The 14,125-nt window shown below is 40.5% G+C and overlaps 1 protein-coding gene across 1 annotated transcript; it reads left to right on the top strand.

Annotated features, from left to right (window-relative positions):
• Positions 1–3,455: 3,455 nt before the first annotated feature.
• On the top strand, positions 3,456–9,440 carry LOC110488515 (E3 ubiquitin-protein ligase RNF5-like). The gene is made up of 6 exons (XM_021560743.2): positions 3,456–3,761; positions 7,389–7,407; positions 8,080–8,192; positions 8,282–8,336; positions 8,458–8,569; positions 8,662–9,440. Exons 1-6 carry the CDS (start codon positions 3,553–3,555, stop codon positions 8,769–8,771), a joined length of 618 nt encoding a protein of 205 aa, XP_021416418.1. The 5' UTR covers positions 3,456–3,552; the 3' UTR covers positions 8,772–9,440.
• The last annotated feature ends 4,685 nt before the right edge of the window (positions 9,441–14,125 follow it).

Below are 14,125 nucleotides of genomic sequence, written 5' to 3'. Positions count from 1 at the left end.
ACCGCTCCTGTTGTCTCTAGAGAGTTGAAAACAGCAGGTCTGGGTCAGGTAGCACATTCGGTGAACAGGTCAGGATTCCATAGCCGCAGGCAGAACAGTTGAAACTGGAGCAACAGCACGGGCTGTCATCAGGCCAGGTAGTCCTGAGGCATGGTCCTAGGGCTCAGGTCCTCAGAGAGAATTAGAGAGAGCATACTTAAATTCACGCAGGAGACTGGATAAGACAGGAGAAATACTCCAGATATAACAGACTGACCCTAGCCACCTGACACATAAACTACTTCAGCATAAATACTGGAGGCTGACACAGGAGGGGTGTCGGGAGACACTGTGGCCCCATCCGACGATACCCCGGGACAGGGCCAAACAGGCAGACCCCACCCACTTTGCCAAAACACAGCCCCCACAACAGTGAAGTGTTTATTGCTTGCCTGCATTTTACTCCCTCTTTATGTCCCCCCTTCTAATTTCCTTAATTTTGTGGCTAGTCAAATACTTTCTGTGACACACATCAGAGTCAAATACTTTATATAGAACAAACAGGATAGGCAACCGAAATTAATAATTAATGTTCTTGTTATATTAAGAGGGAGTAAAATATAGGCAAGCAAACATTTCAGAACAACTACTAGTCGAATAAGACATGGGAGCGTTGACGAATTTTGGCAGAGACTTATACACTTGAAACAAATAGCCAAACCGACAACTGCAGCCATTACTAGTGCCTCCCCGCTATCAAACCAACATGTAAATCAAATGAAACGCAGCCGAACGTGATCAGAAATCTCAACTAGCAAGCAAGTCGCAGCAATGAAGACTTGAGTGCGTGCGCGGTCAAGAAAGTCGCAACAATGAAGTATTGAGTGCGTGCGCGTCCACGCGAAAGGGGGGGATTCTTGCAGTGGTGAGCTTTTCGACACGTTAAAGGTTCTACTGCTTGATCTCCTGTTCCTCTTTTAGAATATTAGTATAGTAGTATAGTGCTTGAGCTTCATATAGTATGCAGATAGGCAGAAACTGCTTCTCCAATAGAAAATCCATGATCACACTGACGTCTGTCAGCTTAACTCGTGCAGAACAGGAACGACATTGAAAACGTGTCAGTTTGTCACTTTCACGAGTTCTGAGTAATAACAGGTCAACGTCTTAAGACATTGGTTCAAATCTAAGTTGTGCCTTTAGATTTCGAGAAAATTAACAACAAATTAATCATTTTTCACTTCGCTCATTGACTTCTCAAACCCCAGCATGGTCTGTTTCGTTCTGACATTACACGGTTATTGTTCTATTTAGTTATTAATACTTATTTCCAAAAAAGGTCTTAGGAACGTTTATATGTAAAACATTTTGTTATTCAATTATTTTATGATCAGTTTTTATATGTACTTAAAATAGTAGGTACCCTTTTATTTAAATTATTATTTGTTGTTTTATTTCTCAGAATAGTTCCTGATTACACTAAAGAGGGTTTTTAGTCTCTCTTACTACAAGAACCCTTGGTTTGGTCTTGAACATAATTTCCAGTTGAGTTGAATTTCAAAGCCAAATAACGTCTAGCTCAAAGGTTATGGAATAAGCTATTTTCACTTTAAATTGACTTAAATTGTGCAGATCTCGGTTCCTTATCGTTTATGTTCACTGCTCCTACGTCTTTGACTCATCCTACTACAGTTTATACTTTTATATCATCTTTATTGTTTTGTTTTTGTCTATATTATCTCTTAATGCTAGGGGGTTATGAAACAATGTGAAGCGCAAGGTCTTCTTTTTATTTGCTAAACAATTTCAAACAGATTTTTGCTTTTTTCAAGAGTCTCACTCAATTTTGGCTGATGCCAATTTCTGGAGGTCACAGTGGGGCAACGATATTTGGCTCTCCCATGGATCTGAACGCTCCGCTGGTGTCACTACAATGAAAAATACATTTGGTGGTAATATTCTACACTCGGAATGTGACCACTTTGGTCACTTTATTGTCTTGTGATCAGTTACAATGGCATTACGCTCATTTCTGTAAACTTCTACGGGTACACCAAACATGAGAATGATGAGTTGCTTGAATCTATTGAGAAACACATTGGTTATCTAAATTTCCCAATTCGTTATTATTGATAGGAGGGGACTTTAACATTACAATAGATAATTCAACTGATAGATGGCCCCCAGGTAGGCCAACCAATCAGAATTTGGGTTTAATACTTTTTATGGAAAAGTTTGATCTTACATATGGAGAGGTATATGGAGAGGTTTCCGGCCGACAGATCATTCACTTGGAGTAACAAAACAGGTTCCAGACAATCCAGAATAGATTTTTGGCTTATATCCAAATGTATTGATGGTGAGTGTGTTACTACAAATATTTGTACTACTCCCCTCACAGACCATAGGGCTATTTACATTGATATCAAAATATTTACCCCTGATACGAACCTTAGTAGAGCATCCAACTGGAAGCTAAATAGCACATTATTAAATAATTATATAGTTAAATTTGAGGTTAAAGATCTGCTCTCACACTTTTGTGAAAGGGCTTGTGAAGAAAAATCTTATTGCAAGAACTGGGAGCTCTTTAAATTTGAGGTGTCCAAATATCTTGGTAGTATATGGTAGTAATCTTGCTAAGACCAGAAGAGCTGAGGAGGAAAAGGTGATCATTAAGATAACTTCCCTTTCTCAGAGGTCCCCAGCTGACCTCTTGGGGGAGGAGAAGATGGAACTAATTGAGTTACAAAATAAACTGGATAATATATATAAATTAAAAGCAGAAGGAGCCTTTATTAGTTCTAGGAAAAAATGGATTGAGGAGGGAGAACAGAATTCATCCTATTTCTTTAGACTTGAGAAATTTCACTCTAAAGATAACACTATCCATAAGTTAAACATTGATGGTGTTATTACAGATGACCAAAAATGTATCGCTAAATACTGTAGCAATTTTTACAGAAAATTGTATAGCTCAACGTACTGTCAGAATCCACAGATATGTTTTTTAACTCACTGAATAATGTTCACTCTATCAGTGATATAGAATCCAAACAGTGTGATGAACCCATGAAAGTTGAAGAGATTATAGAGTCTATCAAACATCTAAAGAACAATAAATCACCAGGTGTTGATGGAATTACATCAGAATTTTACAAATTATTTTCTGAACAAGTAGCTCCCTTCCTATTTGAAGTCTTTTTAGAGAGTATTAAAAACAATGTTCTCCCTCCTACAATGAGTCAGGGGTTAATAATGTGATATTGTACCCCCTAGCTATATTGCCCATTGTTTGTAATCTATGTATGCTTGTGTTCCCTCATGTGCTTTATGTACTGATTTGTTGTTAATAAAAAATAAAAATAATATTAAAAAAAAAATAATATGACTCGAAAAAGGTCATATTCGCAAATGTTCCCGGAAGTCGAGCTTTGGAAAACGCTGTGCTTTTTAAACTCCTCCCAGTTGTTTCTTCTTTTTTTTTTTTACGGAAACGGAAGAGGTGGTACACATGTAAAGTGAAATCTCGAAGCTAGCTGCCCGAGTTATTAATTTTTTCAGTAAACAATTATGGCGGCCGCGGATCCCTGGTCCTCGAGTCATGGCAGGCCCGCAAGCAGAGGAGAGTTCCCGGGTGGTGAGAGCAGCAACGAGCGCGATGGCCCGGGAGGAAGCGGCGGAGAGGGAGAATCCGAGCCAGATCGGTCAACATTCGAATGCAACATTTGTTTGGACACAGCAAGGGACGCTGTCATCAGTTTGTGCGGGCACTTGTTCTGGTACGAGCCGTGGTATACTTTCGATCAATCGCGAGTAATAGGGAATGTTGTTCCATTCTAACAGCTTCTTTACATACATAGCCAGCGGGCATGGCCTTGTTTACCTTTTAAAACATTTCCGTTAGCCAACTTCTATGCAATAACAAGCGGGTTGTTTTGTCGGATCACACCCATACGTCGAAGACAAATGCTTGCACAATGTTTGTGTGTATATAGTTAAATGTTAACAAGCAAGATGGCTAACTTGAAGTCTAGCGAGTACATCTACTAGATGACGTTAATCATGGATGAGTGTTGGTTGGCTGAGTCTCATACATTGGCCAACCCAACCCATCGAAATAAAGTGCATTTGACTGATATGCTCCTCAACTTTACAACACTGATTCACACATTTTATTAACATTAACTCAATTTAGCTAGGTAAGTTAATGGTTGTACGATCTCGCTACCTGGCTTTAGTTGGCTACGTTGCGTTGGTCGTAGCCCTTGATCATGACTTTCAGCTCCATTACACAGTTCCATCGTGCTTCTACGTCTGCATTGCTTGCTGTTTGAGGTTTTAGACTGGGATTCTGTATAGCACTTTGACATAGGCTGACGTAAAAGGGGCTTTATAAATAAATGTGATTGATTTGAAGAGTTATTGGGCGAAGGCTTATTCTGTATGGGTTCGTTTTGTTTTAAAGAGCCCAGACGCTCGGTCTGAACATTAACACGACTCGCTTGCCTTACGGTTTTGGAAGCATAAGGACCTTATCATTCATATCAGCGACAAATAATAATAAAAATGTTAAATTGATACACACCTTTTATAAGGTTCCCACGAGACAACATTTTTATGTTGCAGCGCATGTTTATGGAAAAGATACGGAAGACAGTGGACTGACTGACTACCTACCTGTGCTCATTAGCGATCTGCGTCTCTGAACATATTAACTAAAAAAATGGAAGCCGCAAACATGTTGTCACTGAAAATACTGTCAGCTGCAACTGTGTTTTGTATTTGTTAAATATTTTTGATGTCATATGAAAGTAAAGGGATTTTATGTTTCTAGAACCGTACCGCAATTTGGAATCGATAGTAGTTGGCTGTTTTGGCTTCCAGAGCCAATTCGCTAGTCTGAATACCAATATTTTTAGCTAACGTGCCACTCCTTGTCATTGTCACATGATATGGAGTACAGTGAGTGGATTAGCTAAAGAGACTGGTACCCATCCTACCAATTCGCCTTTAAACAGAACATGTAACGTTCTTGGACTAAGGCTCTTTTAAGGTCATTGTTGGGCTATTCTGGACGTAAGCTAGTTGGCTAGCTATCAGCATCTTGCCAAAATCATTATTGTGCAACTTGATTCATGCCCCCTTTCAGTTGCACAAGCTACAGCAACAATGTATCGATCTGACGTTTGCAATGTGACAGTGAATGCCTCGCTTGCGCACACCTGCTTGCTGCATTGAGTTCAGTCAGTGGTTGAGGTTGAGCCTCTGCATTGGGTTAATAACTATTACACACTCTGCCATAGGCAATGGATAACTTTAGTGACCCTCACTCATTCACTAAACATTAATTGATTCTACCAAGCACACATCTTCTCTAGCTTAGATACTAGCCAACATTGACACGTGAATCATATATTACAAAAAGCAGGCAATGACCTTCAAGGTTCTGCAAAGTAGCCTACCTGGTTAAATAAAGGTGAAATACTTTTTTTATTTTTTTTACGTTTTTACGTTGATGAAACTTGATGGAACACACATTCCTAAACTGTTCAATGAAAAAGTTACATTTTTTAATTTAAAAAAATGATATATATTTCATGTACATTAACACTATTCCTCTTTGCATGAATACTCTCGATTTCCTTTAGAAAATGGTATCATTTAGTGAGAAATTATTTGGAGATTCATGTCTCACTTATACTAAAGTAAGTCCACTTGAATACCCCTATCCCCGTTGAGGGTGAAAGGCTTAAGCTTCCAATAGCTGATATTGAGCCCCCCATGTGGGAGATAAGGAGGAAGTCTCCTTCCCTAGAGCCAAAGCCTATATTTGAATGTAACAATATAGCTGGAGAGACCTGTGGAGAGTAAGAGTGGTCACATTTTCTGCAGAGCAGACACTCATTTGTCGACAGGAGCATCTCAGTAGTCTGAAGAGGCTCCTTTCCTCTTCTTCGCCAGCGTTGGCCTGAAAACCCATGCTAGTTGGAAACAAGCATGTATGGTGGATGCTTACAGAAATTTATTTTTCGCTGACCACATCCACATTTCAAATGAAAGGTTGGAGATGGGAATGCCACTAATCTTGAGATTTCTTCTCTATTGTCCTTTTATTATGGGAAGGCAAGTCCTCTCTTCCTGGTGTAAACATTCTGTTGGTTAATACTAAGCTCCCCTTAGACTCTGTGTACATTTTCAGAATTTTACCAGGACAATGTTTTTCTAAAATTGGAGGATATAATAAAATGTTACACAGCCCTAAAACTTCAAATCCTGACAGGCTGGTGTTTGAACAAGTTAGGCTGTACTGAAGAATGGAAATGTATATTTGGATGTTAGACACTTCTCAATAGAGGGCTCATTTCATTGTCGAAACTTCAGTCTTGTCCATGCACTAAAATATTGCAGTGAACTGACGGTGACTAATCATTTGATATAAAACATCAGTGGGTATCTGAGACTGCATTAGGCTAGATTTCCCTGGCAAATAATGTCTCCATCTAATTTAGCCTACTTAGCGCAGGTAGCTAGACTAGAGTACACACTTCACCTGTCTCTCACAGATCTAATGTGCAGTCGCTGCTTTCTTTCCACTGGTGCCTAAAATAAGTTCTTCACCTGACTAAACTATTAAAACCCTCCCAGAACCATGGTCACTGTCCAGCTCTACAAATGCTGTATATGCTCCATAGAGCCACAAACCAGTTTCAGAATGCAAATGTATGGCACGCTTTTAGCCCATGTGTTGTCACCATAGAAAACGAGAAGGGGCAGCTCCATTTCACCATTGTCTTAGAGGCTTCGATAGTTCTCTTCTATTTCTATGGTTGTCACGTTCACGATAGTCCTCTTTGTAACCATGGTTTTTGGAACCAACAATGCCGCGCTATGTTGCATCCATCATCCTGCTGTCCCACAATGCAGCAATCTGGCCAGTAACGAGGCGTGATGGTGCTAACGAGCGATGACAGATGGAGCTAATTAAAACTAACGATGGGGAGCCGGGATCATTTTAATCACTCGCATCGTTAAGGTCAGAACAGGGTAACCAGATGCACCCTGTAGGGGCCTACTGGGAAAACAAGACAAATATGGATACCAAAATCTAGCCCACTAACTAGGCCTATGGGAGAATCTCAATTGCATACTCCTCGTGTCCTCTCTTCTCGCCTCAAAGCCAATTGGAGGAGAAAGTCCGAGGAGAGGGACCTCTGACTTTCTCATTCATTGTGTTTTGAAAAGGAGACGAGGAGAGCGGAAGCGAGGAGTATGCAATTGAGAATCACCCCGTGTGTCAATTCCGACTCAATTAAGTAGGCCGTTAGGAGGTTCCTCCAAATGTCACCAGGTTTCTAGGTGATGCCATAATACCCACTTTAACCTTGTTCTCCTTCTCTCTTTCACAGCTGGCCCTGCCTTCATCAAGTAAGTATTCCATTTAAAGGTGTTATCTTTAGTTTCACAGTACTGGTAAATATTAGCTACACTTTTCCTACTGGTTGAAACCAGCCCTTGATCCCTGTCCCATGACATGACCTGAGACCAAACTTGGTCAGTCAGCTGATTTAGTGCAGCTTGTTGATAATGTTCTTAATGTCACATTCATTACACCAGTGTTTACTGTCAACCCCCTTTTGTCCTCAAGGTGCTTTAGATTATAGCACAAGCTGTACATGCATCGCAACATGATTAGTATTGCATATCCTTCTCCTTTATTGTCTAAGAACAAGTCAATGTTTTTCTTTCATTAGTTACTGAGCTAACGCTGTTGATAGAAGTGTCAATGCTAGTGCCTTGTGTACCCAGCTGTCGTACTTGCTCTATTGCTCAAAACTCTCTTATATTGATGACACACAGAAAGTGCAAAGTATCATTTTGAATTATTTTGCCGCTTTTTATTTGATGAAATAATTCTACAAAAGTATATTGATTTAGTCCTTTTACATAACGCACTATATCTCATAGATCTACCCTGTGTGTTGCACATTGTAGTAAGTCAGTGCATGCCAATAGACTGACAGTATTGAACAGACAGTAAAGTATGGCTTCTGTCTCAGTCATGTGATCTCTCTTTCCCTCCCCTTCTCTGTGGTGCAGTGGTTGGAGACACGGCCCAGCCAACAGCAGTGTCCTGTGTGTAAAGCAGGCATCGGCAGAGAGAAAGTCATCCCCCTCTACGGCAGAGGGAGCTCCAGCCAAGAGGACCCCAGGTACACTGTGTGTGTATGTTTGAGTGTGCATAGTTGTACACATGTGACACTGAGAAACTGCATTGGTTAACTGGTGTTTCATCCTCCAGGTTGAAAACCCCGCCTCGGCCTCAGGGACAGAGAACGGAGCCAGAGAGCAGAGGGGTGAGGCCTCTTCATCACTTACATTTTAGTTTGTTTAATATGGCATTTATTGCATGGTTCTTTGCATGTTCACTCTATTTGTAATGAGTGACCACTATTCTGCTCTTTCCTCTTCTTGCAGCCCTTCCAGGGGTTTGGGGACACTGGCTTCCACATGTCCTTTGGGATCGGTGCATTCCCATTCGGCTTCTTCACCACAGTCTTCAACACCAATGACCCCTTCCACAGAGCAGGTACACACAAACAGACACCCACACAACCATAATGTATTCCTTGACACATTGGCTATTGGCTGATCATTGCAATGTTATCACTGTTCCCCCAGACGCATATGCAGCCGATCACCAAGGCAACCCTGACAACGGCAACAACTGGCAGGACTCTCTCTTCCTGTTCGTGGCCATCTTCTTGTTCTTCTGGCTGCTGACTGTGTGAGGGAGAAGATGGATAAAGGTGGAAAAGGAGAGGTGTAGGGATGGGGGAGTGTGTGTGTGTCTATGCTTATACACACACATCAAAGCAACAACAAAGACTATAGATGGGTGGTGGTAGGATGACTGTCAGTTTACTCTTAGCAAGTGATATCTAATGCAGCAAACAAACGAGTCAAATATATGTATATCCCCCCCCCCCCCCCAAATGATTTATGAGATTCATTTGGTTAGGGAGAGTACACTGAGACACCACTCTGAGGTGGATGATACCCAAACGTGAGTGTGAGTGAAGCGAAGTCAATCTATCGACCTTTCTCTGCATTTGTACATAAATACACCACACACACACAGTGGATACCCGGGTTGAGGCATGGGGGCTGACTTTTTAGGGATGGGACTGGTGTATAGACTGGAATCAGTGTTGAGAGAAATGGTTGGATTGAGTTAATTGTAAATTAGGGGAGTATGACAATAATCACTAAGTAACTTTACTGTACCACACTACCTATGTGGTTAACATAGAGATACAGTTGAAGTCGGAAGTTAAAATACACCTTAGCCAAATAAATGTAAACTCAGTTTCACAATTCCTGAGATTTAATCCTAGTAAAAATTCTCTGTCTTAGGTCAGTTAGGATCACCACTTTTATTTTAAGAATGTGAAATGTTAGAATAATAGTAGAGCAAAGGATTTATTTCAGTTTTTATTTCTTTCATCACAGTCCCAGTGGGTCAGACGTTTACATACACTCAATTAGTATTTGGTAACATTGCCTTTAAATTGTTTAACTTCGGTCAAACGTTTCGGGTAGCCTTCCACAAGCTTCCCACAATAAGTTGGGTGAATTTTGGCCCATTCCTCCTGACAGAGCTGGAGTAACTTAGTCAGGTTTGAAGGCCTCCTTGCTTGCACACACTTTTTCAGTTCTGCCCACAAATTTTCTATGAGATTGAGGTCAGGGCTTTGTGATGGCCACTCCAATACCTTGACTTTGTTGTCCTTAAGCCATTTCTCCACAACTTTGGAAGTATGCTTTGGGTCATTGTTCATTAGGAAGACCCATTTGCGACCAATCTTTAACTTCCTGACTGATGTCTTGAGATGTTGCTTCAATATATCCACATAATTTTCCTGCCTCATGATGCCATCTATTTTGTGAAGTGCACCAGTCCCTCCTGCAGCAAAGCACCCCCACAACATGATGCTGCCATCCCTGTGCTTCACGGTTGGGATGGTGTTCTTCGGCTTGCAAGCCTCCCCCTTTTTCCACCAAACATAACAATGGTCATTATAGCCAAACAGTTAATTTTTTTTATTTCATCAGACCAGAGGACATTTCTCCAAAAAGTACAATCTTTTCCACCATGTGCAGTTGTAAACCGTAGTCTGGCTTTTTTATGGCAGTTTTGGAGCAGTGGCTTCTTCCTTGCTGAGCTTTCAGGCTATATCGATATAGGACTCGTTTTACTGTGGATATAGATACTTTTGTACCGGTTTCCTCCAGCATCTTCACAAGGTCCTTTGCTGTTGTTCTGGGATAATTTGCACTTTTCGCACCAAAGTACGTTCATCTTTAGGAGACCGAATGCGTCTCCTTCCTGAGCTGTATGACAGCTGCGTGGTCGCATGGTGCTTATACTTGCATACTATTGTTTGTACAGATGAACGTGGTACCATCAGGCATTTGGAAATTGCTCCCAAGAATGAACCAGACTTGTGGAGGTCATCAAACTTTTTTCTGAGGTCTTGGCTGATTTATTTTAATTTTCCCGTGATGTCAAGCAAAGAGGCATGGAGTTTGAAGGTAGGCCTTGAAATACATCCACAGGTACACCTCCAATTTACTATGATGTCAATTAGCCTATCAGAAGCTTCTAAAGCCATGACATCCTTTTCTGGAATTTTCCAAGCTGTTTAAAGGCACAGTCAACTTAGTGTATGTGAACTTCTGACCCACTGGAATTGTGATGCAATGAGTTTAGTGAAATAATCTGTCTGTAAATAATTGTTGAAAAAAAAATGTCATGCACAAAGTAAATGTCTTATCCAACCTGCCAAAACTATAGTTTGTCAACAAGAAATTTGTGGAGTGGTTGAAAAATTATTTTTAATGACTCCAACCTAAGTGTATGTAAACTTACGACTTCAACTGTACTTAGACAAAATGGAATACAAAAATTGCCCTTTGAAGGAATTTCAGGTTTAGGCTATTCCCCAAATATTAGAGATTGTTTGAGTTAAGGGAGGGTGAGAATGGGATTATAACCTGATACAATAAAAAAACATTTTTTTGTTGCTATAGACACTTTTATTTCCAGGCCAAAGAGCGATGTATCACGTCAAGTACGATTTTGGGAAAATGTATTTGAATATTCCTGATTACAATTTAACTGATTCAATTTTTGTCTGTAGATTTTAGGAACATAATTTATGAATATTCTTTAGGATGGTCTACAGACTGGTACAATAACAACTTTGTATATTCTCTTAACAAACTGCCATTGCACTGTGAAGTCATAGAGAAGACAGACCTAATAATGTGGACATGTTATGAGTTCTTTGTCATATGTTAACAGTCTAACACTATTGTAAAGAGTCATGAGGTTAGTGTACGGGAAGGCTGGAGTGAGCAGTATTGTGTACAGTTGTGCTCTGGAGAATTCGCCACATGAGTAAATACTGTATGACGTCACAGTATTCTCTGGGGACAGTTAGTGGAACATTTTTAAATCTACAAATCAAAATGATCTGGAACACAACACAGAATCCTTTTGATCTGGATGAAATGTACTAAAAACCTGTCCTTGGGGGCTTGTAGCTGGGCACAGTGCTACAAAGGAAAAGATGGCAGCAGAGTCACGTTCATTAAGGCACAACATAGCAAACCTTTTGCAAAATAAAACAAGTGTTTATTGGACAAATTCAGAGTGTACATGTTTCACTGTTTTGTACAGTTTACTTCCGTTTTGTGCCTACTGAACATGACCCAGGTGCAGAAGTCAATACAGTGTTTGTCAGATCATTTTTGACTTAAGTCAGAACGAGTATTTGATATCTGCAACTAAAATAAATTTCATGCAATGAGCAACATGAACTGTGCCCAATGTGACGACATGGACTATTATAATTGTAAGATTTCAATGAGTGTTTCTCCTGATTGTAAGTGTTTGTGTGTCTGTCTGTATATACATTTGTATATATGAATATTGTAAAGGCTGTTTTTACGTGTTTCCGAATGACCAGCCATGGCGATGAGTCAAGATGTGAGATGGTTCGAGTTTAACCTGGCCAGCATGTCATGATGTAGCAGAGTCCCCCTCTTCCACTCAGTGAAAGACAAGTTACATTTCTGTACTCGTACCGGTATATGAGCCAACCAGAAGCGAGTGAGCAGTGTATGAAAAGGAAACAGTAACTCCCATTTCACCCTACCCATTTCATTCTGATACAACTCCTGTGAAGTCTATGAAATGGGTTGAAGATCAAGAGTGTCCAGGAACTCTGTAGCACCTTACCAAACAGCACCAGCCCAATAACATCCATGCAACGGGTTGAGTAAAGGAAGGGCTATCGGGGCACGAAATTATGAGAAGGTGGTCTTTCTTGTGATGTACCGTTGGAGGGGCTAAGTAATTTCGTACATATCACTGTCTGATCAAGCTAGGCATTTGTATTAGAGTCTTTCATGACAAAAAAAGATGGAAATGATATTTGTTTTGCAAGTCTTTTGCTAGACGACACAGTGAGACATTGTGCAAAACCGAATGGTCACGGAGCTGTGGAAATGTTTTCCTGCACTCTGAATAAATAGTTGTTTAATACATTTAATGTAGCCTGTGTTGTCCAAGTTCTTTGTGCACACTTATGAAGTTGAAATGTGTATTAACTGTCCAAATATGCTGAATTTTGAAAGGCAAATCGGTGAGACTGAGATCCATTCAAACACAAAAAAACCCAAAGCATAAAATTATTTTGAACACAAATATAAATGCAACATGGAACAACTTCAAAGATTTTACTGAGTTACAGTTCATATAAGGAAATCAGTCAATTGAACTACATTAAGAAGGCCCTAATCTATGGATTTCATATGACTCGGAATACAGATATGCATTTGTTGGTCACAAATACCTTTTTTAAAATCTGAAAACCCACTGTTCCCATGACTGGTTAACTGCCTTGCTCAGGGGTCGAACAACATATTTTTACCTTGTCAGCTCGGGGATTCGATCCAACAACCTTTCGGCCCAACACTCCTACCATTTCCCTCATGCAGCGCGGCATCTCATTCGCATAGAGTTGATCAGGCTGTTCATTGTGGAATGTTGTCCCACTCCTCTTCAAATGCTTTGCAAAGTTGCTGGATATTGGTGGGAACTGGAACATGGTGTCGATCCAGAGCATCCCAAACATGTTCAATGGGTGACATGTTTGGTGAGTATGCAGGCCATGGAAGAACTGTGACATTTTCAGCTTCCAGGAATTGTGTACAGATCCCTGCGACATGGGGCCATGCATTATCATGCTGAAACATGAGGTGATGGTGGCAGATGAATGGCTCGACAATGGGCCTCAGGATCTGCCCATACCATAACCGCACCGCCACGATGGGGCACTCTGTTCACAACTTTGATATCAGTAAAACCCTCACCCACACAACACCAATACACGTGGTCTGCGATTGTGAGGCCGGCTGGATGTACTGCCAAATTCTATAAAATGACATTGGAGGTGGCTTATGGTAGAGAAATTAACATTCCATTTTCTGGCAACAGCTCTGGTGGACATTCCTGCAATCAGCATGCCAATTGCACACTCCCTCAAAACATCTGTGGCTTTGTGTTGTGTGACAAAACTGCACATTTTAGAGTGGCCTTTTGATGTCCCCAGGTGCACCTGTGTAATGCTCATGCTGTTTAACCAGCTTCTTAATATGCCACACCTGTCAGGTGGATGATTATCTTGGTAAAGGAGAAATGCTCATGTGAACAAATTTGTGCACCAAATTTCTTGTACATATGGAACATTTCTGTTAACTTTTATTTCAGCTCATGGGACCAACACTTTACATGTTGTGTTTATATTTTTGTTCAGGCAGCTTATACTCAGCTTCACTGTAAACTAAAATAGCTGGATCAGGTGTATGCCATCTATTGCTATGCTTGTAATATGATTATAGTCAAGCTGATCATGACTAAGAGAACAAAAGCCAGAAACCTGCAATGTAATACTATTTATCAGGGCCCTGTGTTTTGGTTGATCATGACCTGGATTTAACCTTTATTTTAAGCCTTTTCCAGAAAATAGAATCACAAACATTTCATCAATTGTCTGAGGATGGTGCTGGACCATCT

Source organism: Oncorhynchus mykiss, chromosome 32 (assembly GCF_013265735.2).
Source record: "Oncorhynchus mykiss isolate Arlee chromosome 32, USDA_OmykA_1.1, whole genome shotgun sequence".
Lineage (NCBI taxonomy): Eukaryota > Metazoa > Chordata > Actinopteri > Salmoniformes > Salmonidae > Oncorhynchus > Oncorhynchus mykiss.
This window is presented reverse-complemented; position numbering and strand designations above follow the sequence as displayed.

Coding starts and splice junctions, on each gene's coding strand:
- LOC110488515 (XM_021560743.2), top strand. CDS start 3,553: ATGGCGGCCGCGGATCCCTGGTCCTCGAGTCATGGCAGGCCCGCAAGC. Junction 8,193..8,281: donor TCCAGCCAAGAGGACCCCAG/GTACACTGTGTG, acceptor TTCATCCTCCAG/GTTGAAAACCCCGCCTCGGC. Junction 8,570..8,661: donor TGACCCCTTCCACAGAGCAG/GTACACACAAAC, acceptor CTGTTCCCCCAG/ACGCATATGCAGCCGATCAC.